This window comes from Oryctolagus cuniculus, chromosome 7 (assembly GCF_051225735.1).
Source record: "Oryctolagus cuniculus isolate XC-2025 breed Fujian yellow rabbit chromosome 7, ASM5122573v1, whole genome shotgun sequence".
In the NCBI taxonomy this organism is placed as follows: Eukaryota; Metazoa; Chordata; class Mammalia; order Lagomorpha; family Leporidae; genus Oryctolagus; species Oryctolagus cuniculus.
Genome location: NC_142873.1, coordinates 26,478,486 through 26,506,344, shown reverse-complemented (window position 1 = coordinate 26,506,344; position 27,859 = coordinate 26,478,486). Strand labels below are relative to the sequence as shown.

General features: G+C 44.9%; 1 protein-coding gene across 1 annotated transcript; it reads left to right on the top strand.

The window, feature by feature from the left end:
- Positions 1 to 2: 2 nt before the first annotated feature.
- Positions 3 to 27,859, top strand: C7H1orf105 (chromosome 7 C1orf105 homolog; the record flags this gene model as incomplete). Its single annotated transcript, XM_089299378.1, has 6 exons — positions 3 to 125; positions 914 to 999; positions 4,672 to 4,759; positions 13,002 to 13,076; positions 19,694 to 19,761; positions 27,433 to 27,859. Coding segments are annotated over 6 exons (744 nt in total), but the record flags the coding sequence as incomplete, so codon positions are not given.

Genomic DNA, 27,859 nt, shown 5'->3' with positions numbered 1-27,859 from the left:
GAGAGCGCCCTTCCCCGCCGTGGGCGCCGCGAGGCCTCTGCTGCCCCCTGCTGGCTGCCCCCTCAGAGCCGCCCAAAGCCCGACGCTCCGACCTTGGGGAAGCGGGACCTCGATGGAAACCCCAGGTATTACTCATCCGCAGAGCTGGGTGAGGCCAGAGGAGGCCGGGTTAGAGGCGGGGCTGGTAGGAGCGGGAGATCCGTCGCTGTCGTTGAGAGCTTGTTGAGTCAGACCGTCAGCTAGGGCCTCCGGTGAATCCATGCCCTCCTGCGACAGTTGCTCGCCGAGCCCTTGCAGACACCAGGCACTAGTTTGGGAGTCCAGGGAACAGACAAAAATCCCTCCTGCTGTGGGTCCTGGTTTTTTGTGTATTGCCTTGTACATTATGATGTAATCTTTCATGAGGACAAATTTAAGACTGGAAGTATTTGTCCAAAATCAGGCAGCTGGGAAGTGGACGGCCTGAGAGCAATGCCCAGTTGTCTGTCTGAAGATTCTGGTTCTTTCTTCCTGGCCTCCTTGAGAGGAGAGAGAGCAGAGGACCTTGTGTCTGAGAACAGCCAGAGGCTAGGAACAGGAGAGGGCTAGTATTCCTGTTTAAACAGATGCAAGTGCTAGAACAGCAAAAAGGTAGAACACAGGACATAGTGGACCCAAAAATCGGAAAACAGAAGCACGAGCTGTGTGGGACTCTAGGCAAATCACATGACCTGAGCTTAGATTTCTTCCTCTGTAACATGGAGTTCACACCTCTCACTCTTGGCTACCCTAAGGGATTTTTTTAAGTCCAATATAAAGTGTAAAAATGTTTTTGTGACATGTTCACTGTATCTAACTGCATTGAGCTTACGATAGCAATGATCAATCATGTGTGATGAATTCTGAAAAATCCTTTCTTTCTACTTCTTTCCAGGCTTCGGTTCCAAAATTTGACAAGGTTCCTTGGCCTGGTGAGGCCAGTCTCAGAAACAAGCCGTTAGTGCTCAGCCTTCCCAAAAGGTAACGGCTCAGCCACTGGGGGCAAAAGGTTCAAGAAAGGCCTCACAGAAGGTGATTTATTAAGGGATGAGGGCAGTTATCTGAAGGGCACTTCTGATCAGTTGAGAGACTCAAGTCTACTGCTCAAAAAACAAAAAGAGTGGGCATTCAGAATAGCCTGGCTAGAAGGGCTAACACCCCCTCTCTGCCACCAACCATGTAATAATGGAAGAGGATTTGTCCTCTAGATTCTGCCTCTCAAAAAACACTTCTCTCCTCTTCCTCACCGCAGCTCTTCCCCTATGCTTTAATTTGAAATATTCAAATTTTAACCATCAAAAGTTTAAAATTATAAATTCCCCTACTATTCAAATTTTAAAAAATAATTTGTGTTTATTTGAAAGAGAGAAAGAGAAGGAAGGAGAGGTATCTTCCATCCACTGGTTCACTCCCAAAATGCCTGCAACAACCAGGGCTGGTCCAGGCTGAAACCAGGTGTCTGGAACTCAATCCAAGCCCCCCATATGGGTGGCAGGGACCCAAGTACTTGAACCATCATTTGCTGCCTCCCAGGGTACACATCAACAGGAAGTTAGAATCAAAACCAGAGCCAGGACTTGAACCCAGGCACTCAGATATGGGATACAGGAGTCTCAAAAGGCATTTTAACTGCTTTATCAAACACCCAAGCCATAAATTCTTATCTTTATGGAGTAGCAACTACCTACATTTAATTCTAAGACACTCTTCCCAAATCTTGTTATCCTCACCCTTTCCAAAGAAACTGCAGTATTATACCTATTTCTATTTTTCAGAATTGGAGAAATGTGTGTATAAGGAGTCCTTTAGCCACCACTTGCAACAACTAGGGTTCCTCATTTCTCCCCCATTTTTTATCATGTGCTCCCTAGGTGTGGAACCCTGCTTTAGAAAGGGCAAATGGAAAGAGGGGTAGATTGAAATGATGTGGGGGTGTATGGGAGAAACCAGAAGAAGGGCAGGAGAGTGGCAGGCCTGGAGGCAGTGTCACAGGCACGTCATAGACCAAAAAGAGGGTTGGTTCCCTGGCATGTGGAGCAGCTTTCTAGAAAAGTACTTTCCAAAAAGAGTTTTCCATTGCTGTTGCTAACTGCCACGTAACCTCCTTCCCATGGATAGTCACTCCATGAGAGATATCGGTCACTTTTTCCACACCCCCACTTCAATAACAAACATGTTTGCCTTGTCCACTGCACTAAAAACCACTTAATCTGCAGGCAATCAGTTCGTTTTGTGTATTTTCAAAGCAAAGTACACAAGTGCTTTCAAGTGCCTGTTGTTCAGTTGTAATATTTTTATGTAACTTTGAATATATCTCAAGCAGTCATTCAGAGGTTCAATCCAGCCAAAGGATTGTTCAGGAACTAAAAACACTACGTGACATTGCTGTTATTAAGAGTTGTTAGCACTTTAAGGGTCAGCACGAGTAATGAGAGCATAGCACCTTTTAATTCAGGGCGGAGTACAAACAGCTAATGACAGTCAGATGGGTGCTGTCATGAGTAGAGCTAATCAAGGAGGGGTTAAAGGGACAGCCTGCCCTCAACTCCAATCAGTATTGCCTGCAGGTGTGTGAGTCCAGGATCCAAACCTGCTGAGTTTTCTGACTGCTAGTCATTAACATCTAACAAGGCAACATCCACCACCCCCATAGTATCACAAGCCCTTTATATCTGCCCCTACAGCCAGGAGCCAAGTGTTCTTATCCATTGCTCCCTTGCCCCCCCCCCCCCCCCGTGCCTTCATTATACAAGCCTTTGGTAGAGGGTGGGGAGCAGAGAGCAGAACTTGAGAAAGGCAGGCCCAGAGCACAGCTGGCGTCCACAGCACCTGTTCACTCCAGCAGCCAGGTCCTGGCATGTCAGGGTCAGCTGTCCATCAACAGCCAGCTTGGGAGGGAGGGGATGGCTTTCCCTCCAGCCGGCCAAACATGAGCTGGTCTCAAGGAGAACATGCTTAAGGTAAGCAGAGATGTTCTACTCATTCTCCCACTTAGAGGATGGGAGCTTACCTGCCCTGTGAGACTTCTAAGACAGCACCCATGAGGTGACCAGACCCGCCAAGAGGATAACACAGGAGTGCAAAGTCTTTGGAAAATTTGCTTTACTGAACTATCAACAGTTCGCACGGATCTAGCCAAAGCTTTGTGTTCCAAGCTGTTTATTTTTAGCAAAACCCTTTCTAAGACCTTTAGGGAAAGTTCTCACTGTGCCATAAGTATTGCATAGCCTTGGGCAGACTGGTCTGAAGAAATTTGCCCGGAGCACAGAGGGTGGTGAAAGCCCATCTGTGGGCTGGAGGAGGGTGGGTCAGCCTCTGCTGGCAGTTGCTTGGAGACCCTCTTCCTCTGAGGTTGACCTGGCTATGCTAAAGCTATACTCATCATCAGCCTCCAAAGCCCTTCAGTTCACCATGAAGCCCTTTTTATACTGAGATTATTGCATGCTGAAGCAGTTCTACTTCAGCCTTGTGGTCTCTGCTGGTGAGCTCTTGGGTAACAAGTTCAAGATATCCCATTCCCATATGGAAGACAGACATAAAGGAGCTCATGGGCAGAGCCACCACCCCTGGTCTCCCAGGGCCCGGAGAAGTTGCTGAGGAGAAATGAAACAGCAAATATTTCACGATCACCAAGCCCCTTTCACATGCCTTTGCTTTCAGTGGTGCTGTGGTTGTAGCATGTAAAGCTACTGCCTGCGACTCTAGCATCTCATCTCAGGTTCATGTCCCAGCTGCTCCACTTCTGATCCAGCTCCCTGCTATAGGCCTGGGAGAAGCTGTGGAAGATGGCACAAGTACATTAGCCCCTTCCACTCACATGGGAGTCCCAGATGAAGCTCTTGGCTCATGGCTTCAGCCTGGCCCGGCCCTGGCCATTGCAGTCATTTGGGGAGTGAACTAGCAGATCTCTCTGTTTTTCCCTCTCTATCTCTTCCTCTCTCTCTCTCTGTATCTCTTTCAAATAAATAAATATTTTAAAAAATAAGTGAACCATGGACAATAAAATCTTTACTCAGTAGAGAGATTTTCTTGGCAAAACTACCGACATCTCTGGTTCCCATTTCTTGGTTGTCAGGGCCTTGACCCCTTACACTGTACTAATATGCACCGCAGTGGTGAGCGAGGCAGGCCACCCTGTAAAGAGAACTTATGGTGTCTCTGCAGCATCCCTGCTTCCCTAGGAGGAAAGAATGTTCCAGGGGAAGAGAGCAGTGGAGGGGAAGGACTTGTTCCCGGCAGGAAGCAGGTGGCCTGCAAGTGCAGGGACATATTGTCCTAGGCTACAGAGGATGGGCGCTGCTTAAACATCAAAGATGTCCCAGAGATGCTCCCTCACGAAGGCAATCTGGATTGCCCTTCACTAGTTACACCTCTGTAGGAAACGTTTTTGTTTGTTTGTTTCCTGCTTTCTTTGTATACTGTCTGGCAATCCAGAACTGTCATTGGTTAATTCAAAACAAATGAGACAGAGAAGCCAAAGTGACTTAGGAGAGCAAAGCCATCTGTTGAGAGCTCCTAAAGTCCAGAGCCCCGCAGGACTGGAGGAGAAGACAGCGCCAAGGCTAGCTCACATGTTCCATCTGGAGTGCTCAAGGGCCCAGTTCTCCAACCCAGGGGCCTTGATTCTAACCTACTCTTGTTTTGATCACTTAGATCTCCACATTCCTATGCCATTTTTCCGACTTCATCCAAGGATATGAATTTGTCAATTCTGTTTCACGTTCCAGATGTCTTCTCTAAGGTACTCAAAAAAATTTGGTTTTAATTGAAATAAAAGTAGCAGGACTCCTAGGGTTACATAGAATGTGAAGACAACTCTTATGTCCTTAGTGCTGTGCTTAGTACATCACTCAGGTTCCATAAATGTTTGTTGGTGCCACCCCTCACGCTGTTTCAGGTGCCTCAGGGCCCCGGTCTGCTGCAACTAAGAATAAAGGCATAAAGTTGGCATCATCAAAAATAGAACAAGAAATTAAATATGCAGAAATCTTCCCAAGACCTTCAGGGACTTCTCAACCTGGCCTGGAACCAATCCTCATTTCTGGACTCTAACTCCTTCCCACAACAAATTACCGTTATCTCCCAACCTTCAACAGTCTACACTCATGCAAACCCTTCCTTTTCCGCCTTCTCACAGAAACCAGCCATGACTGGTTGGGGGTGGGGGGTTGACACTCAGTGGTGCTGGTGACACTGGGGTTGCAGTGACTGACAATGTTTGTGCAGCTGGCACACTCCTGAGGTGGAGAAGGAGAGAAAACACTCGGCCACATTAGCAACTTCTTCACCTGAAACCTTACCCAGCACTCACAGAGCTGCCATCAGCAATGCCCTAAGCAGTGCCTGACCCCTAATGAGCACTCAGCAATGTGCACCACAATGACTAGGAGCCCTGATGTCAGTCACTGAGTGCTTACCAAGCCCTTTTTATTGGCTGTAATACAAACAGAGATGAGTAAGTCGGGGCAGCCCACACAAGTGGGCGGAAGGGAAAGGTACAGAGAGCCCAGTGGAGATCAAAGACCTTGGGAGAAAAGGTGGGACGGGAGGTTGCCTGCAAATGAGGAGGGTGGGCAGCGACGGAAGGGAGGGCGCAAGGGGACGCGTCAGGAGGAAGCTGTGTCTGCACTGCATCCTGAGCATAGCACCCTTGCAACGGGGGGGAAGAGCCAGGACAGAGAAAGAGCTAAAGAAGAAATATCATCACAAAGAGGTGGAGCTCAGAGTGCAGGAAGTGCTGGAAGCACATGAAAAGGTGGATCGCAGTCTTGTGTGGATGGGAACCAAGGATGGGTGAACCTGGCTAGAGGACCTAGGGCCGCAAGAGTCAAGAGTAGCAACGAGGCATTGCCGGTTTTCAGCACTGGACTGTCAGGGTCTATGCTTAAGAGTTGCCTCATTAACGTAGGCAACAGTGGCATCATGACACTCACTAGCACAGGACAGGGGAGGGGCGATGAGTGGGGTGGGTAATTGCTCCCAAACCGGCTTCTAGTCTCCTTGAATGTCCTATTTAGACAGGCTCTCACCTGCCACAGAATGCTTCCTTGTCCCAGGTTTTCGCTGGTTCTCAGTGCATGATGTCAACCCAGGCACTTAGCATCCGCCAAGCTAACTGTGCCAGAAGGCCAGAGAGGAAAGCATTACTAATGACCAAGGGAAGTGAGAGGCCATCTGCAGGCCGGCTTAGCGTTTCACGGCTGCAATACTCACGACTGGCCACTAGATGACATTTGAGAGCAGCCGCTTCTAGCTGCTTGGCTGTTAGGCTGCTTGGGAGGCCAGTGGCCGGCAGATCTGGGAAAAGTCACACGTCACCGTTCCTGCTAGAAGAGAACACAAGTACTTCACCCTCATCCTTTTCCTGTTGGGGGCTGACCCTCCACTGGTTTGTGGGTGAGAAAGAGAGTCACCCTTGCCTGATGGCAAACCTGAGATTCTTGTTCTGTTGCAGCACCAGGTGGGTATCTCCTGTCAACTCCGTGTCTGACTCACAGGCCTCTAGAGTGCTGGGAGCCCGGCACGTGTATCCCAGGTGGCAGCCACGGGCTCAGCCTGCAACTGCTCCTTTCTGGAGAGGAATTATACTTGTGCCTCACAGGAAAGGAATGCACTGTGGACACCCTATCTCTCCCTTCAGTCGCTAAATCAGGGAGCTGCCAAGAAGCTATACTAGCAGTCCTGCCACGAGCTGGAGTCCCTCGACCCTGTGTGTAGGTGCAAAGGTCCTGCCACCTGGCTCCCTTTCTGTTCAGCATCACAGGTCAAAGGGCAGAACTTTGTACGACTGCTTCCAAGTGGCATTCCTCCCTGCCTAGGAGCAGACACAGGTGTACTCAGACATGTGCCAGGAGCAGTATCCCTGATGAATAAGCAGCGGAAACAGGGGCTCAGGGACACAGTGACGCTGAGAGGGAGACAGGTGGCCAGAGAGGGACACATGCGCAGAGAGGTAGGAAGACAAAGGGGAGCAAAGAGACACAGAACCAACCAAGAAGGAAAAAAATTAGTGAAGACAAAGAAATGAAGCTCAAACGTTTCCTCATCTAAACACTTGCCAGGGGAGGTTTTCTCATCGGGAGTTTCACCTGCCATTTCCAGGCATCAACCCCGAACTTTTCAGAATGCCGTGGAATAGGAAGATGTGTCATACCAGTCCAGATACTGGGCCAAGAGGTGACAGACTTGGCAATCCACTGCAAGGCCAAAGCAGGTGTATAGCTGACAGGGAGACCTGCAACTGGAGACCCTAGAACTCCATTGCCTGTTTGCTGGGGCTGGGTGTAAATTAGCTCGAGCTCCTTAATTACTAATAGATTGCAGAATGCCCCCTCCCCTCGATTCCTCTCTTCCCCTTCCCTCTTCTCTCTTTTGTCTGGGTTTGTTGCTCCAGGCTAATGAGTCAGAGTAAAGAGGAGGACATTATTTATTTGGGTCTGAGCAGACCTGTGGTGAAAGGCTCTGCCTGAAAAGACCATGCAGTAGCAGATGCACAGCAGGGAAAGTGTACGGGAGGGTGACTTCCGATTTCCTTCCCACTAAGAACTCTATTATTTCTCTGACATTGATCCTGTGTCTTGAAAATTTGTGAGCACCAAGAAATTGCCTGGTAAGCTCCTAAGCCCTTTTCCTGTTCATGTTGATCAAACACCTAATGACAAATACAGTTTTGAAGGAGAAGTAATAATGTCCACCATTGGCCTGAAGAAGGGATGCCAAGTTGAGTAAGGGTGCACATGACCGTCTATTTTGTGTGTTTAAAACTTCCGTAGTGAGCAGCAAGAATGTTTTCAAAACTATATTCGGCTTTATTCTTTCACTGAAATGGCTGGTGGTTTCAGAAGGAAAGTGTGTAGTTATCATACTTTTTGTTTTTGAGTATTGAACTAGTTCTCTGGCTGCTGCATTTTGGACTCTGTAGGGTATAGGAATAGTCTGACTTCACATGGCTCCTACCACTCCACTCACCCACTGAGCAATGGTTTCCTCGTCACCTTCACAGAAGGAATTGTGCTAGGTGACCTCAGAAGGTGACCTATAGGGTCTCAAAGAAATCAGGAGTAGAAGGGGGTAGAGACTAGAGGTGTCAAAGGGCTACAAGGTCAAAGGTAAATTTGTCAGCGCTCCTCAAATCATGTGTGTGATGCCTATTTTTAAAATCACCATCTGGTGCTTACATTTTTGGTTTCTGTTATGTGAACAGGTGTGTGGGGCAAGGGGAGACAGGGAAGGACAGAGAGAGAGAGGAAGAGACAATGAGAGAGGGAGAGAGGAGCGTGTTTCTCTGCTTCTTTATCAAAGATTCAAGGAGACCAAGGGTTTGGACTATGAACCAGCTTTAGGAACCTCAGCAGATATTGTTCTCAGCTATTAAGATGTTCCGAGTTACAAAATGTGCAAAGCAAGCTTTGGCTTCTGGGGACTGGCTGGAATCGGCATCATATCTCAGTCAGACCACAAACAGGTTGCTGTCACTCTCCTGTCACAAGTGCATTTGCTGTCCTGAGGACAGCTGCTTGGGAAATGAGAGCCCCATTAACATATCAGGGCCTCTGGCTCCAGAGATAATGTAACCAGGGGCTTATGCTGTTAATGTAGCCAGTTCACGCCTGTTCCTGCTACTGCTGCTGAGCTGGCCTTAAAGCAGCCCCCAGCAGGGAGGGAATGCTCAGAAGGAAGAGTCCTTATTTTCTGTGCTACGCAAGAGAGCAAAAAAGGATGGAGGAAATGAGGCTGACAGAACGTAGGCTCCCAGACTATTTGCATCAACTCAGGAGGGGTTGGAGTCACTCTGATTGGAGGTGAAGCTTTAGTCAGCAGTGACCTGGAGGTGGGGCACTGCCACAGATCCCCTCTGCACGTGCAGCCTGGGAATCGTTAGAGCTTCTGCCTCTTTTTGGCCACAGGGCTCATCAGCAGTAGGGGATCATTCACCAAAGTCACTCAGGGTGCTCATGCAGAACTCTTCAGGCTCACAGCCAGTGCTCTTGCCAGCACCTTAGGTAGAATGAATTTGTTACACTGCGACACTAATGTTCTGTAATGTTTCCTTAAGACAGCACTGTGATGGTGATCTGCATGCACATGTGTATTGTGCATGTGTGTTTATAGCTGTATATTAATAATCACGATAATATTTATACGTGATAACTTAAATGTTCACAGTTACTCATTCATCCGGCGCCATGGCTCACTAGGCTAATCCTCCGCCTAGCCGCGCCGGCACACCGGGTTCTAGTCCCGGTCGGGGTGCCGGATTCTGTCCCGGTTGCCCCTCTTCCAGGCCAGCTCTCTGCTGTGGCCAGGGAGTGCAGTGGAGGATGGCCCAAGTGCTTGGGCCCTGCACCCCATGGGAGACCAGGAAAAGCACCTGGCTCCTGCCATTGGATCAGCGCGGTGCGCCGGCCGCGGCAGCCATTGGAGGATGAACCAACAGCAAAGGAAGACCTTTCTTTCTATCTCTCTCACTGTCCACTTTGCCTGTCAAAAAAATAAAAAATAAAAATAAAAAAGTTACTCATTCATTCAAACAAATTTGTTGGATAGTGTGTGTCACATTCTACAGTAAGTTCCAGGGAACACAAAGTATAAGGCATGACTCTTGTTCAACCTTATAGAGGAAACAAATACACTTGAAGTAGGAGGACGAAAGGTACAGAATGCATAGACAGTTATGATGGAATCAGAGACAGGCACCCAACTCAGGTTATAGGGGTAAGAATTGGCAGGAAGGCAGGAGAAGAGTTTTCTGAGAAAGTAACACCTATCTTATATCTTAAAAGACGAGGAGGGGACCGGCGCAGGGGCATAGAAAGTTAATCCTCCACCTGCAGCGCCGGCATCCCATGTGGGCGCCAGTTCTGGTTCCAGCTGCTCCTCTTCCAGTCCAGCTCTCTGCTATGGCCTGGGAAAGCAGTGGAAGATGGCCCAAGTGCTTGGGCCCCTGCTCCCATGTGGGAGACCAGGAAGAAGCTCCTGGTTTCTGGCTTTGGATTGGCGCAGCTCTGGCCATTGTGGCCATTTGGGGAGTGAACCAACGGAAGGAAGACCTTTCTCTCTGTCTCTCCCTCTCACTGTCTGTAACTCTAACTCTCAAATAAAATAAATAAAATCTTAAAAAAAATGAGAAAAAAAAAGATGAGGAGTTAACAGAGCCATATAGGACAATATGTAAAACATTTAGTCCTTCCGGTTGTAAGGGATGATGCTCATCATGGCTGTGGGACTCTATAGTCACATTTACAGGTGAATTAAACAAGCAAGATCCTGCCAGGGGCCTTGGAGCTCTCATAAATATATTTGTTGCTTGGTTTGCAATGAACTCCGTGGTCCCACTTCCTACAGAATCTCGTAGATTTTTTTATACAGAAACCAGACGTTTGGAAAAGGTGAAGGAATTAATTGCAGGGCAAGTAAGAATCCGCATATAACTATTAAAAGTAAACACAGCAACCCAAGGATTTCTGTCACACTCCCCTCCCCCATCCAGGTCTCCCTCTCAGACAGAGTTTGTCACTTGTAGGAAGCCTCTCCTGATTCCTCCAACTGGAAGTGGTCTTTGTCCTTTCTGAAGGCCCAATGGTCATCATTGCCTCTTCTATGATATCTGCTGTGCCCAACTTTGAAAGGCAGGTGCAGAGTCATGTGTCAGTCTCAGAACTCACAGGGGATGGAAGAGCATGAGCTGCAGGGGATGTCACCCTTAGGGTTTGATCTGAGAAACCATGAGTGAGGAAGGAAGACATGCTAGAAAGTTGAATCGGCCTTGAAACAGAGGAGTGAACAGACACGGACACTTCCTTTCTAGTCTCTCCTCTCAGTCCATCCCTCCTGCCAGCAGACAATCCAGCCATTCTACCCAGCCCCAGATCCTCAGTTACCTGGAGCTGATTTGCTGGGTTATTCTGTGCTATTACTCAGTGTTTCCTGGCCTGGGAATGTCCCTCTCCCTGGTCACCCAACAAACACCTACCAGGCAATGCCTGTTCTCTCAACCCTTCTCAGACCTTTCTGTCTCTGCTCCACCTCCAAGGGAGTCCTCTACCCTTGAGGTTTCACTGAGGCTTCCATACACTGCTGCCACAGCACCTTCAACACCACCACCTTCCTTGGCACACCCTCTGCTGGGCGGTGAACAGCTTGCAGCAACACACTGTGTCTTGAGCATTTTTGTGGCCACTATGCCTAATGATTAGGCAGACGCATGATTTTGTATTCTTCTCTTGTCTTCCTTAGGGCCAGAGACTCCATCTTATGCGTTGCTGTGACCCCATTGCAGCACCCACACACGCATATGGTAGCCTCACAATAAATGTTTGTTGTTGAATGAATCAGTCTAGTCATTCGCACCCATACTTTAACATACCAACCCACAACCTTGTAATACTGAGCGTATTCTTTGAAAATGCCTATAAAAATGAAGTGCATTTTAAATATTTGTCAAGTGACCCCAATTTTGTCAATAGCTTTCAGTCCTCAAGCCCCAGTATTGCTCAAGGGCAAAGGTCACCATACCAGCACACCCCAGACACTCCCCCATGCTGTGAGAGGCCCAAAAGGTGACCAAATAGAAGGAGAAGGCTTCCCTTGATAGCCATCACCTATTTGTTGCAGTGGTCTCCTCATCACAGTTTTCCATACGTTTCTTTTTTCTTTTTTTCTTTTCTTTTCTTTTTTTTTTTTTTTTTTTTTTTTTTTTTTTTTTTTTTTTTGACAGGCAGAGTGGACAGTGAGAGAGAGAGAGACAGAGAGAAAGGTCTTCCTTTGCTGTTGGTTCACCCTCCAATGGCTGCCGTGGCCGGCGCACCATGCTGATCCGAAGCCAGGAGCCAGGTGCTTCTCCTGGTCTCCCATGGGGTGCAGGGCCCAAGCACTTGGGCCATCCTCCACTGCACTCCCTGGCCACAGCAGAGAGCTGCCCTGGAAGAGGGGCAACCGGGACAGAATCCGGCGCCCCGACCGGGACTAGAACCCGGTGTGCCGGCGCCGCAAGGCAGAGAATTAGCCTATTGAGCCGCGGTGCCAGCTCCATACGTTCTGTGAATGCATCTCACAACTGAAGTTGGTGTTAATGAGAGAGAGAATGAGAGAGAGTAATTAAGAGAGAATACTCATATACAAATTTAGTCTCAAATTACATCGCATTCACTCCCTCCACCAACCTTCTACCAGAGATACAAATGAGAGCCTCCTGTCCTAGGTGTAAGGGCCCCACAGCCCTCTCTCTCACTCTCCTGCAGAGAGGAGTCAGGAAGAAGGCAGTGGTCACAGGCGCAGACAGGGTGCCCCACCTTATCACAACTGGCCATCGCTTTCTACTACTGAGACAGCCTCTGTTCCCCCAGAGGATAGAAGGGCTCGGGACCTACACACCAGTGCCAGCTTATGGCTTAATTGGTGCATTCAGGACGGGCCGCAGGGTGAAGTGGTGTTGGAGCATGGATGCTTGAGAGCTACTATTGGGCCGGAATGAAGGCATGAGAAGAAAAGACAATGCTGGGAGTGGCTAGCGTTCAGAGATTTGCAGAAGAGGGCTCTTCTTTCTTAGCTATCCGAGGTCCTCAGCTAGCCCATATATATGGTAGAGCCTTTGCCGAAATGGGAAGATGGTGACACCTGTGGGAAAATGCAGCCCCTCAGACCTGGATGCTCAGATTGGCAAACAGACCCCATCAGATTTCAAGCCTCAGCCTTTGCCCTCACTTTCTCTGCCAAGTGTGCTCTAACCTGTGTCACCATATATGTCAGACTTAAGATGGCCACCATGTCTGCAACTCACTCGGCCTACCTAAGCCCTTTCTGAACCTCCTGCAGCAAAGCCCAGATTCAATATCTACCTTGCACAGGACTGGGGCCAGAATGCCCATCTCTGTTTTATGGAAGGAAACGCTGTTACCTGTAACCCTTCTGCCCTTTTCCCACTTCTTTGCTTCCCCAAGTACCCTATCATTTCCTCACCTGTCTTTGTCCTCCTTTTCTTTCAGGTCAGGAAGAACCAGAATAACTCCATGCTACTCCCAAACAAGCCACTCTGTTCCACATGTCAAGAAATAAGCATGGTAGGCAGGGGGCATGTGAGAGATGGGCATGGGTGTCCCTAGGGCAGAGCACTACCCTGCCCCTATCAGAGCCCCACAGAGAGACTGTGATAGGGCCCCTTGCAAGGAAGACCTTAACGGAAGCTGCAAATGAGGAACACTGGCCTTGAGGCACCATCGCCTGGCACAGTGTGCCATATCTTCCCTAGTTCAAGAAGCTGAAGGAGAGCCACAGTAGGTGGACCACAGGGGAATAGATGAGATGAGCACTCTGCTTGGGATCCTACATAACTGCGTCCTTACAGGAGGTTGGGAAGTCATGGAGCTTCTCTGTCCCTTTAACATATCTCTGCCACAACATGTGTGCACACACCCATGGACCTCCTCCACCATCATGATCATGAAACAAGCAGCTCAGCCGTTGAGTTTATCATTAATTCAGTTCACACATCAGGAGGAAACCTGGGGAGAGACTCTATAGCAGTGTCTGGCTGGGGGTGGGGGGGGTCACCTGGCCTGGATATCTGTAACTTGGTGGGGAATTAGGGGGCAGGGGGCATATTGGGGATATGAAGAAGAAGGATATCACGGGTATGTACAAGGAACGGAGACAACCTCTGCCATTTGTCAAAGCTGACAGAGAAAGAGGCCTGTTTCGGGAGCCATGTTCCACCCGGTTAGGGTTAAGAACTGAGATCATTCAAGGGTTAGAGCTAGCATTGGTTTAGCTATTAGGGTCAGGGTAAGGAACAGGCTTCGGTTAAGGGTTAATGTAGCCACGTGGTTAGGTTTTGGGTAGGGGATGGGAAAGGATCCTTTTAATGCTGGTATCCTGTAATTCTCCTTTGCCCTAGCAAAGAAGATGGGGCTTAGCATACTGTGAGAGGAAGGGCAAGGGTCGGGGAAAGCAGGAGCTGCAAAAGGTGCCCCTCCACTAGGTTCTTGGCAAAAGTGCTTCAGGCTAGTATGTTATGAAAGAGAGCAGCAGTTCTGTGCAATTTTTATGAGGGATTCAGAAATCTAACTGAAGCTTGTGGCACAGCTGTACCTGGATATTGCAATCTATATTCATCTTCTACATCATTAGGATCATGGTGTTCAACATTTGCTTTGACTGCAGCCTGGGAAATTAAGATTAGGCTTTCACCAGGTCTTATTCCTGGAATCATTGTGCCCACATTTAGAAGGCCCCGACCCAGGCCTGACCTGGGCTCCGCCAGCTGGCATGCTTGATACTCTCACAGCTGTCCTCTTCTCTGACCTTTCTCTGACCTTTGCCCCTGCCCAGGCCTGACAGGAGTAGAACCCTACACTGTGATGTTACTGTTTGCTGCAGCATCTAACAGGAAGGTCCTCAAACACTACAGTTCCCAGGGGCCTTTCCCTACTGCTGTCGGAACCCAGTGGGAAACTACAGGAAGTTAGAAAATAGACATGCATCTCTCCCACCTATGTGGGATACATGGATGGAATTCCTGGCTTCTGACTTTGGCCTATCGCAGCTTTGGCTGTTGTACAGATTTGAGGAGTGAACCAGCAGATGAAAGATTCTCCTTCTCCCTCTCTCATTCTCTCTCTCTCTCTGCCTCTCCCCCTCAGCCCCTTCTCTGTCTCTGTAGCTTTGCCTTTCAAGTAAGAATAATAAATAAATGAATATTTAAAAAAAAGAAAACAAACACTAAAATAACTTTTTCAGTTTTACTTGCGTGGTAGGTGGTTCTCATTAACATGGGGAAGACCCATATGCATTGGTTAGCTTTTTGGGGGCCTATCATTGTTGTACCTAAAATGAAGTTTAATAAAGGAAATTATGATGCCTACCATTTATATCTCTACAACGTATATAGAACACATTATATATGTATATATGGAACAATAAATTTTCCTCATAAATAGTAAAAAAAAAAAAAAAGAAAATAGGCATGCAATAGCCTTGCCTAGCTATCTGCGGGGGGAGGGACTGCGGATTTGCTGTTGTCCCTGTGACATTCTGACTTTCTCAGAGAGGAAGTGGAGCTCCCAGGGAGGACATAAAACTACTCCTGGGGGAGAAGGGAGCTTCCTCAACTGAGTAAAAAGCATCTACTGGAAAGCCCACAGCTAACATAGTGCGGAAAGACTGGATACTTTTCTCTAAGATCAGGAACAAGACAGAGCTATCTTCTTTTACTATTTCTATCCAACATTATACTGTGTGTTCTAGCCAGGGGAATTATGGCAAGAAAGAGAAATAAAAACCACCCAGATTAGAAAGAAATTAGTACAAGCCAGCATTGTGGCACAGAGGGTTAAGCCACTCCTCACAGCTCTGTCATCCCATATCAGTGCTGGTTCCAGTCCCAGTAGGCTCGCTGCAGACTGAGTCTTGCTAATGCACCAGAAATGGCAGAAAATGATGGCCCAAGTACTCGGGCCCTTGCCACACACGTGGGAGATCAGGAGGGAGTTCCTAGCTTCAGCCTGGTTCAGATCCTGCTGTTGGAGCCATTTGGGGAGTGAACCAGAAAATGGAAGATCTCTCCCCTGTCTTTCTGTCTCTCACCATCTGTCAGTCTGCCCTTCAAATGAATAGACAGATTTTCAAAAGACAAAGGGAGAAGCAAAAACTCTCTGTTTTCAGAGAGCATGATCTCATATGTGGAAAGTCCTGAGCAATCCACACACAACTAAGGACCACAGCATTACAGGATACAAGGTGAATACACAAAGAGTATTTTAGTTTTAAATGTTAGCAGTGAATCAAAAAAAATGAAATTAAGAAAATAATATCATCTACTGTAGCATCAAAAATAAGCATTTAGGTATAAGTTTAACAAAAGAATATCAGATCTATACATCATCATGAAAAGAAATTTTAAAATAAGTGCAAAGAACCTCATGTTCATGGATTGGAACACTTGATGCTATCAAGATGTCAGTATTCCCTAAATTGATCTACAGATTCAAGGCATTTTTTTTCTCAAAATCTTAGATGCTATTATGGTAGTATTGATAATAGCAAAAAATGGATATAATTCAAGTGCTTATTGCCTGATTAATGGATAAACAGAATGTGTTGCCTATGCAATGGAATATTACTCAGCCATGAAAATGAAGATTGAAGCTAAGTTTTAAAAAGGTGCAAAAGGCTACATATTATATTTTCTGAAGCATCCAGAATAGGCAAATTCATAGAGACAGAAAATAGAAGTTGCCATAGATGGAGGAGGGGTGGAGGAGGGGTGGAGTGCTAAAGGCACTGAGTAGAGTTTCTTTTTAGGATGATGAAATGTTCTGGTGATGACTGCTGTGCAACTCTTTAAAACACTAAACACGAATGAATCGTGCACTAAGATGATGAATTGTATATGTGAATTATACCTCAATATAAAGATTAGCACTAGAATTTTTTAAAAAAATACAAGCACAAAATGGGTGAATCTGAAAAAATAAATAAATAGGTCCTGGCCTATTCCTGGGGGATCTTGGGCCAGGAGCTCAACCATTTTGTGCAGAAGACATAACTACTGTTGTCTGTGTTTGCAAATCACCAGGGGCAGACACCATGACATGTTCTAAGCTGTCTTTTATCATACCTCTTTTCAAACAACTCATCTTCCTTTAAACACACAAATTCTGTAGCCCTCCATTAACTGCATTGCTCTCTAATTAACATTTTCAAGCCCTTTAACAGGACTATATGAAGCAGATGTTTGGCCAAGTGTTTAAGACCGTGCTTGGGGCCGGCGCCGCGGCTCACTAGGCTAATCCTCTGCCTTGCGGCGCCGGTACACCGGGTTCTAGTGCCGGTCGGGGCGCCAGATTCTGTCCCGGTTGCCCCTCTTCCAGGCCAGCTCTCTGCTATGGCCCGGGAGTGCAGTGGAGGATGGCCCAAGTGCTTGGGCCCTGCACCCCATGGGAGACCAGGAGAAGCACCTGGCTCCTGGCTTCGGATCAGCGCAGTGTACTGGCCGCAGCGGGCCGGCCGCGGCGGCCATTGGAGGGTGAACCAACGGCAAAGGAAGATCTTTCTCTCTGTCTCTCTCTCTCACTGTCCACTCTGCCTGTCAAAAAACAAAAATAATAATAATAATAATAAAAAAAGACCGTGCTTGGAACACACTCAGTCCCTATCAGAATACCAGGTTCAAGTAATAGCTACATTCTCCATTCTAGCTTCCTGCTAATGTGCACCCTGGGAGGCAGCAGGTGATGGCTCAGTATGTGGCTTCTTGCCACCCACATGGGAGACCTTGATAGAGTTCCAGCCTCCTGGCTTTGGCCTAGCCTAGCGTTGGCTATTTGCAGGCATTTGGGAAGTATACCCTCAGATAGAAGATCACATTCTCTTTGTCTATCTCTCTACCTTTTAATTAAAGGAAAATCAATCAGTAATTTTTCAAATTAGAAATGGAATCACTCATTCATCCTTTGAACTTCTTTTGAAGTAGGATTATTGGGGCTGGCGTTGTAGCACAGACGGTTAAACTGCCGCTTGTGACACCAGCATCACATATGAGCACCGACTGCTCCGCTTCTAATTCAGCTCCCTGCTAATACTCCTGGGAAAGCAGCAGCAGATGTCTCAAGTCCTTGGGCCTTTGCCATCCAATGTGGGAGACTCAGATGGAATTCCTGGCTCCTGCTTCAACCTGGCCTACCCCTGGTTGTTGTGGCCATTTGGGGAGTGAACCAGCAGATGGAATCTCTCTGTGTGTCTCTCTTTCTCTCTCTCTCTCCTTTTATCTCTCTCTCCCTCTTGTAACTCTGCCTTTCAAAAAAATTTTTAAAGGACTATAAATTGGGCAGATTGTAGGTAGATACTCTCTAACATGAAAATTGGCTCCAAAACTCCATTAATATATTCAGTTCATGTCAACAAATATCTGTTGATTGCTGCTGTGGACCAAGTACTCAGGTAATAGGTTAAGTGCAAAGAAAATTAAAAAATCACACATAATCCCTGCCTTGCAGAACAAATAGATTGACAAATAATGACAATAAATAGAAATAGAAATCGGTCTAGTAGGGGGTGAATGAGGCAAGGAAAGTAAAAATCAGGTAGGTCTTCCTGGAAGAAAAAGAATATGCAGGGTTTTCAAGAAAGAATGGGAGTTTGCCACGATGCACTTTTTCTCAGAAACACAGGCATTGTCTGGCAACTTTGCTCTGATGTAACCTCCACAGCCCACTTTGTGCATTTAGCTGCATTTAGGGCCTTTAGAATGGGGATCATGACATTCGGAAGGAGATAGCTTCCTGCAGAGAGGAACCAAGTTGATATTAGAAAGGCAAGGTCTGCTTCTGGCACATTCTCAACCCCCTTTTATGTGTCTGGAAACCTCCTCTCAGGTTTTCACTAAAGCCTTTGCTGCCCCCCACCACCTCCAGATGCTCCTTGTTACCAGATCACCCCCTTCTTCCTCCTCCTCCTCCTCCTCCTCCTCCTCCATCTTTCTTTCGGGTAATGAATTATGAGAACAATCTGAACAAATGGAGTAGGTGCTCAGCATTTGTGTAGCATTAACACTTAGTGTTTTGTTTGTTTGTTTGCTATTTTTCAAGCATTTCTGAAAGTACTTGACATGTTGGTAAACTGCAGTTTTATTGTGCCATAAATTTAAATCAAGCCAGCTGGTACAAGTCACTCAGTGAGTAGAGCAGCTGAACACCTGTACCCACATCTTTGTGATTATCATGCTGTTGCCAAAGCTACAATAATTTCTGAAAATTAATAAAAAAAAAACTTCTTAGTGAAAACGAGTTTTCCAAAAGAAGACCAACATCTCGAGAAAGTAAATAGTTTGAAAAAGATCAAGAAAGAGATGTTTCTGAGTGAGGAATTATATATGTTGTACACTGATTTTTGGCCTAAAGGGCCAAAATGGGGCACTTAAAATTTTCAAGTGTAGTTCAAAGCACACTCATTCCTTCAGTAATTTGATAGAACATAAGGTAGACAATGACCAAGCAGTAGTCCAGGAGGCAGTAGGCTCTGTTATGAAGTAAAAATTACATGTGGGGGTGGCCTAAATAAATAAACAGGTTTTGAAGTCTTACTAATCTTAAGGTATCTAACTTCAAAATCTGATAACCAGGGAAGAACAAAGATACTCTAACTTCAGAGAAGGGTCCTATGGTTCATTCATATCACAAAGATGCATGAATAATTTTAAAAAATATTTATTTATTTATTTGAAAGACAGTCACAGAGAGAGGAAGAGACACACACACAGAGAGAGAGAGAGAGAGAGGGAGAGAGAGAGAGGCAGAGACAGACACTGACTCCATCCACTGGTTCACTTCTCAAATGGCCCCAACAGCCAGGGCTGGGTCAGGCTGAAGCCAGGAGTCTGTAATTCCATTTGGGTCTCTCATGTGGGTAGCAGGGCCCAAGCACTTGGGCCATCCTCTACTGCTTTCCCTAGGCACATTAGCAGGGATCTGGATCCGAAGTGAAGCAACCAGTTCTTGAACTGGCACCAACATGGGATGCCGTTGTTGAAGTTGGCAGCTTAACCTGCTGTGCCAAAATGCTGGCCCCACATAAATGACTTTGACATCAAATACAACTCAAGTTCACCAAAGTTACAGTGCGTTATTAATTTAAATCAGAAGGCAGTTATGGGCAATGTTCTAACTGAGACTTTCTTCCTCAGATACAATCAAGACCTCTGAGAATCCCAGATGGCCTCAAACTATCCTTTAAGAATTTTGTGAGTCATAGGTAAGCCAGAAGATTTAAACCAGGCAGTGACTTTAATTCTCACTATATTTGTTTGGGGATACAGGATAGGATATGGGAACACAGTAAGTAAGGTGTTTAGGGATGCTTGGGAAATGGGCTTATTGACTGGTTTCATTTTCTGGTTAAGACAGCCCAAAAAACACACTTTCACCATTTTTTCTTGAACAACTTTTGAAATTATTATGGAAGCTATTCTGTTCATAAGAACAGAATAAGGAATAGGATAGATTTCCTTGATAACTCGAGCAGAACTAAATACAAATTATCCATGTCAATGACATACCTGGTTCACAAGATACAGACGATCACACATATTGTGTCCTAAATCCAGGATATCTTCTGCTAATTTTTAGTGACTGAAATTCCTCTAATCTATTTATTTTGTTGTCACTTGCTACTTTCTTATCAATAATAGCATAAAGAAAAAACAACCAGTCTGAATTCTGTTTGTCAAAGTTTTCTTTTTCTGTATTAAACCATCATACAGAGGATTTTTTTTTCCCACCAGAGAAAACTTTTATTTAAGGAATACAAACTGCATGCATTTCATAAGTACAGCTTAGGAATATTATGATTCTTTCCACCATACCCACCCTCGCACCCATTCTCTAACCCCTCCTCTTCCTCCCTCTCCCATTCCCAGTCCCATTCTCCACTAAGATCCATTTTTGATTAACTTCATACACAGAAGGCCAACTCTATACTAAGTAAAGGGTTCAACAGTGTTCATGAAAAACACCCAAACAACAATGAAAACTGTTCTTCAACAATCAAGACAAGGGCTGTTCAAAGTCATTGCATCCTGAAGTTAATTTCACTTTTTTTTTTCAGCACTCTGGCCTCAGAGTCAGCCCTTAAGGCATTCGGATCTGGCTGAAGAGCCCATGAGAGTATTTTAGGCATGGAAAGCCAAGACACTCTGGGAAAAAAAAAAAAAAAACACAAACCCCCCCCCCAAAAAAAAAACCACCTAAATGAAAGATCTCTGCGAGTGAGATCCCAGTAGAAAGAATGGGGCCATCAAAGAAGGAAGTACCTTTCTCTGAAGGGAGGAGAGAACTTCCACTTTGACTATGACCTTGTCTAAATATGATCAGAGTCAGTGAACTCAAAAGGCTTCCATAGCCTTGGAAACTCATGACAAGAGCCTAGGGTGATTACTGACGCCATAAACAAGAGTGTCAATTTGTTAAGTCAACAACAGGAGTCACTGTGCACTTACTCCTCATGTAGGATCTCTGTCCTTAATGTGGTGTACGAAGTGAATTAATGCTATAACTAGTTCTCAAACAGTATAGTTCACTTTGTGTTTCTATGGGGGTGCAAACTGTTGAAATCTTTACTTAATGTATGCTAAACTGATCTTCTGTATATAAAGAGAATTGAAAATGAATCTTGATGTGAATGGGATGGGAGAGGGAGCAGGAGATGGGAGGGTTGCAGGTGGGAGGGAAGTTATGGGGGGTGAAGCCATTGTAATCCATAAGCTGTACTTTCTAAATTTATATTCATTAAATAAAAGTTAAAAAAAAAAAAACAGAAAAAAAAGAGCCTAGGGAGATTACTGACGCCATAAACAAGAGCGTCAAATTGTTAAGTCAACAACAGGAGTCACTGTGCACTTACTCCTCATGTAAGATCTCTGTCCTTAATGTGTTGTCCAATGTGAATTAATGCTATAACTAGTACTGAAACAGTATTTTACACTTTATGTTCTGTGTGGGTGCAAACTGATGAAATCTTTACTTAATATATACTAAATCGATCTTCTGTATATAAAGATAATTGAAAATGAATCCTGATGTGAATGGAATGGGAGAGGGAGAGGGAGATGGGTGGGTTGCAGGTGGGAGGGAAGTTATGCGGGGGGAGCCATTGTAATCCATAAACTGTACTTTGGAAATTTATATTTACTAAATAAAAGTTAAAAATAAATAAATAGTTTTCAATCCAAAAAAATCTCACTTTTTTAAAAGAAGCTTAATTAATTTTTTTCCAGCTTTTTATTTAATAAATGTGAATTTACAAAGTGCAACTTTTGTATTGTTGTGGCTCCCCCCCCAACCTCCCTCCCTCCCGCAGCCCTCCCCTCTCCCACTCCCTCTCCCATCCCGCCCTTCATTGAGTTTCATTTTCAATCACTTCATATACAGAAGATCAACTTAGTATAGACTAAGCAAGGATTTCAACAGGCTGCCCTCACACAACCGCACAAGGCATAGGGCATTGTTGGACTAGTAGTGTTGTTTTTAAGTTTCATAGTACAACACATTAAGGACAGAGATCCTACGTGGGGAGCATGTACCCAGTGACTCCCGTTGTTGATTTAACAGTTGGCACTCTTATTTATGATGTCGGCAATCACCCGAGGCTCTTGCCATGAGCTGTCTAGGCTATGGAAGCCCCTTGAGTTCACCAACTCTGAACTTGTTTAGTCAAGGCCGTATCACAGTGGAGGTTCCTTCCTCCCTTCGGAGAGGCCTGTTCAAGAAGTTTAATTAACTTTAAAGAAGCACCTAAGAATGATACATCTTTTGCCAGCACTTAGACATAATTATAATACATCTCTTTGAGGACAGAGGTCCTGCATGGGTAGCAAGTGCAGAGTGACACCTGTTGTTAATTTAACAATTAACACTCTTATGTGTGACCTCAGTGATCACCCGAGGCTCTTGACACGAGCTGCCTAGGCTATGGAAGCCTTCTGAATCCAAAAACTCCATCAATATTTAGACAAGGCCATAAGCAGAGTGGAAGTTCTCTCCTCCCTTCAGAGAAAAGTACCTGCTTCATTGATGATCACTTCTTTCCACTGGGGTCTCACCCACTGAGGTCCTTCCTGTAGGACATTTTTGCCACAGTGTCTTGGCTTTCCATTCCTGAAATGCTCTCGTGGGCTTTTCAGCCTGACCAGAATGCCTTAAAAGCTGATTCTGAGGTCAGAGTGCTATTTAAAGCAATTGTCATTCTCTGAGTCTGCTGTGTGGACTTCTTCCCATGTTGGAGCATTCACTCCTTTTCAATTCTATCTATTATTACTACCAGACACTTAATCCTATCCATATGATCACTTTAACACTTAAGGAGATATATTTACCACCCAGCTCAAGGGAATTTGGGGTCCCATGACAGGTTTATAAACTGTACCCTTAGAAGTATGTCTGTAGGAATGTATGCAGAATTATACAGCTTTACAGTTAACAAATTTCATTCACTTCATAACTACAACTTTAGGAACATAGTGATTTTTCCCACTGTGCCCACCTCCCACCCATACTCCCACTCCTCTTATGTTTTTACATTGTTTAAAAACTCAAAACAGGGACTGGCACTGTGAGGCAGCAGGTTAAGCCACCATCTGCAGTGCTGGCATCCTATATGGATGCCAGTTCAAAACCTGGCTGTTCCACTTCCAATCCAGCTCTCTGCTAATGTGCTTGGGAAAGTGTCAGCGGAAGGCACAAGTCCCTGGGCCCCTGCCACCCATGTGGGAGACCCAGAAGAAGCTCCTGGTTCCTGACTTTGGTCTGGCACAGCCCTGGTCATTGCACCTATTTAGGGAGTGAACCAGTGGCTGGATGATCTCTTTGTGTCTCCTTCTCTCTCTCTCTCTCTCTCTACACCTCTACCTCTACCTCTACCTCTATCTCTCTCTTTTCTTCTCTCTACAACTCTGACTTTCAAATAAATAATTTTTTTAAATCCTCAAAACATTGTCTCACCCTTAATAAGCCATCAGTGTAAGTCATCTTGCCTTGCTATCATGTGTTTTCCTGACATATGACCAACCAAAAAAGTATATGTTATTAAATTTAATTTCCCCCCATATTACAGACAGCAATAATGTGGGAAAATAAATGAGTCCTTTTGGAACCTTGTGTCACAGTGGTAGAAGTTCTGATTCCTTTTATGACATTAAGGCCATTTGTTCCAGACCAATATACAAACTCAGATGCATTGAAGCCATGTACCAGATACTTGCCCCAGGTGGACAAGGTCGTGGAGGAAATGGGTATTTGGACAATCCAGCCCCAGGACTGATAACATTTGCCTATCCTGTCTCTATACTTTCAAAGAGCTCTTCTATCAAATCATGATAAAGAATGAATTCTAATAAGTATTCTTTATCTAAATGGAAGACAACTATCTCAGATTAGGGATTTCTGAACAAGTTTACTCTCCTATGAGAGTCTTTTGAAAAAAATTTATTTATTTATATTTGAAAGGGGTGGGGAGAGAGAGAGAAAATCTTCCACCCACTGGTTCATTCCCATAAATGGCTACAACAGCTAGGGCTGGGCCAAGCTGAAGCCAGCAGCCCAGAACTCCATCTTGGTCTCATTCATGGATGGCAAGGGCCCAAGTATTTGGGCCATTTTCTATTGCTTCACAGGCACACTAGCAGGGAGCTGGATTGAAAGTGAAGCAACTCGGTGAATAAGGCCTTTGAAATTTGTCGCCTCATTCAATTTATCTTGCAAGTTCAGTACCTTAGATAAAGTTCCAATCCCAGAATCATTAGTTGGTTTTATCTTAAATAAATAGCTCTTATCCATTTAAGACTAAGGGTCAAACACATCTTATAATCATGTCAACACCAACCAGAAGTATCATCAGATTGGTTTTTGGTTCTTTTTCATTACATTGAAGTAAAATGTATCACTTCTGTTTGAAAGTTATCTTCGATGACTGTAAAGTAAGGAATTGGTTCTGTTTATAGCTTGTAAGATCTGTTCTGTAGTTTTAAAATCTCATTGCATATATAGGCAGATGGAACTGTCCTCACTGAAATAATAGGTATTTAAAGTGACTTCAGTTATAGCCTTTGAAGAAATTATGATAATGTTGAGTGGAAGGAATGAAGAGAAAAAGGAAGAGAGTGAGGGAGCAAAAAGAGAAAAAATGATGGAGAAATATTCTACATTTGTTGAATAGTAGAATAGGCAGAACTTAAATTATTCCATTCTGAAAATACCACTTGCCTGTTTGACAAAGATGGATAATAGAAGAGGTTTTACTTTCTGTCTTTTTTTTTTTCAGTTTCACTGAGTCTTCCAGAGGCAACTGAATAAAATACACTGGTTAGAATGGTGCATTTTTGTTAGCAATGCAAAAATTATCTTGGAAGTAGACACCATTAAATAAATGTAGATCTTTAGATAGATATCTCATCAAAGTTTACCAATTTGACAGTTTTTAGAAATTACACAATTTAAACAAATATAGAAATGTCTTGGGCTCATGCACATTTTGGATAAGGGTCATCTCCATAGCCTGGATGTCAGGAGAAATAAAATGTGGTTAGGACATTTTCTCTAAAGTTGGAAGTCTAACCAAAATATTTTCAGTTTTCCTCTTTAAGGGTATATTATTGATATGGAAGATTTGTTACTTTTTTTAGAAATTGGAGGGTTCTTTCCTTAATCCTTCCTATTTTTAGACCATACATGTTCTTACAGTGACTGCCACTAAGGCAAAAGAGCTTGAGAATTATTGATCTTTGGACCAGTTGTCTTCATTGCCACAAAGTGAGCTACTCACCAGGTTAACAGTGGTGGATTTGAGAGACCATCATCTGTGTTGTAAAATGTATAAAGATGCATTCTTTTCCATCAAGCCTTAGCCAATTAACATATATGTTTTCTTGCTTTTTTCAATCAGAACGATGAGCCTTCCTCAACCCCAAACCCAGACTTTTCCCAAACCTTCCCGTGATGACATTCCAACAGGTTTGCTTTCTTTTAGAGTATCTGCTACTTGAAACATGTGATGCTGAGGGTAATAGAATGAAAAGTTTAATCCCACAGATAATTTCTAAACTTCTGAGAAATTTTCCATTCTCTATCCCTTTCTCTTTCAACTATTGCCATTTGATGGATTTGAACTGGTCCACAGTCCTCCTTTCATTCCAGCTCTTACCTGTCCTCTCCTCAGGCCTCACTCACCCTTACCCATGTTGTGTTCCTTCCCAGGTCCTCTCCATGCCGTGTGGTTCTGGCCAATAATTCACCTGTTGAAGAATTTCCTTAGGGATAGGACACCAACCAGATAAAAGTCACTCTACAGGCAGTCCCCATGGTACCAACCAAAGTGAGAAGGGAAATCCCCTTAAGCAGCCTCACTGAGGCCCTGCACCTTTTACCCCATAGATTCCCTAAAACACCAGCCTTCTCCCAACTTCTCAGTGCTGTTCTTATGTTCACTTGATATTGACAGAGGCAAGGACAGAGCAACTTGAACTCAGACTTCAGCATTGACCTCAGGGTCATGTGACACACACTAACCCCGCCGCAGTGGGACTCGGGTCTGGATCCTACTGTTGCTGAACAAGCTTCATATTCCCACCTGTAAAACCAGAGTTTTGTTCCTCTGAGAGCTGAACACTCAGAATAAGCAGCCCCCACCTTTTATGAGTCCAGAAAAACTGCTGACACTATACTGGCCCTCTGGGCTGCAACGCCAACCCCAACAGTCCTAGGCATATGTAACCTAGACATGTCCAAGCTGCAGCTCTTGGGGCCGCCACCCACCTGTGCTGGGTTCCCTGCAGACACATTACAGATACCAAGTGGCTGATTCATTCCAGCAAACATTACTGCCAATGATTATCTAACTTCTTCCATTGGTCACAGCAGAGATTTCTAATATTCATCCAAACCTTCTAAGTTTCCAATAATTCTTAATGAAAACTAAGAAAGTGGAAAGAACCTATCCCTATAAGTGAAGGAGATTCTTTTCTGGATTCACTTATTTTGCTTTGAGCCCAGAATTTCATGACTCCCACAGGCTCTTGGTCTGGATAAACGTTGGTGCAGATGCTAATCACTAACTTGAGCCTCCCTCCCGGCACAGTGGTGGGCAAGTGATACAAAGAACAGAAAGTTAGGATTAAAAAGTTCTGGTCCTCAGTCCATTTGTGTCTGTGGTGTCTTCACTACACAGATGAGGCCAAACTGGATCCTAGATTTGCAGTCCGTTCATCTCTCACTCTCATGCAGCCGGACTAAGGAGCTTGTTGCGGGGAACTCTGGGCTTCGGTTCCCCCAGGCAGCCGGTGATGCCCAGTGGGAAGGTGCTATTTTGTGTAGTGATTGACTATCCTTCAAACCCTGTGTCTTCTGGAAAGCTTGAATACTATCCCAATGATTTTGTAAATCAAATCATATCTGAAGAAGAATTCAGGATGGTACAGGTTTTAAAAAGCCTTAAAATAAGTTATTTCACAGAACAAAGATTCCTTTTGAAATGCAAATACTTTCTATCCCTACTGTAGCCTTTCTGTAAGTTACTATACATCTTTTTTTTTTTTTTTTCAGAGAAAAGCACTATACATGTGTCCCTGAAGAGTCTCTTGAATATTGGGTCTTCCTTTTCATTTAGTACATATTACAACTCCATATATTTTATATCTTCATTTGTAATGAAATCAGCAGTGACTCCTAATACTTTAGTTTTATTTTTGGCCTCTTCAGCAAGATTTGTAGAAGCTTAAATGTTGTGGGATATAAGATGGTTCAGTGAAAAAGGAATGCTTATGTGAATTTTGAACCTGCTTTCTAAGTTCGAAGAAGTCTTTGTGGCCTGTGATTGTTTTGAATTCCTTTAAGGATAAAATCTAAGTAGCTTGTCCTTCCTTCTTGTGCCTTCCAGAGAGCATTCACTACAAACTGCCCATTCTGGGCCCCAGGACAGCTGTCTTCCATGGACTTCTCTCAGATGCCTACAAAAGTTTGCAGGAGATGGAACAAACTTCTTTACTCAGGAAGGAACCAACAGGCAAGACAGTGAGGACAAGATGCTTAGGGAGCGAACGACCTCACCACGCCAGTCTCTGACACTGACACTGGTGCCTTCTCTTGATTTCCCCCATCTCCAAAAAGATGACTCCATTTTGCTTTCTAAGGTGCGCTGGTGTTCTAATTCTTGCCACTATCTTTTCATTCATTTCTCCTGAGAAAAAAATGAGTTAACTGACACAACTGAAATGAAACACGAGCATCTCTCTCATTTTATTTTGTTAAAGTTATTTTTTATCCGCATTATAATCAACAACATGCTTCTGTTTCTAAGACAAGCA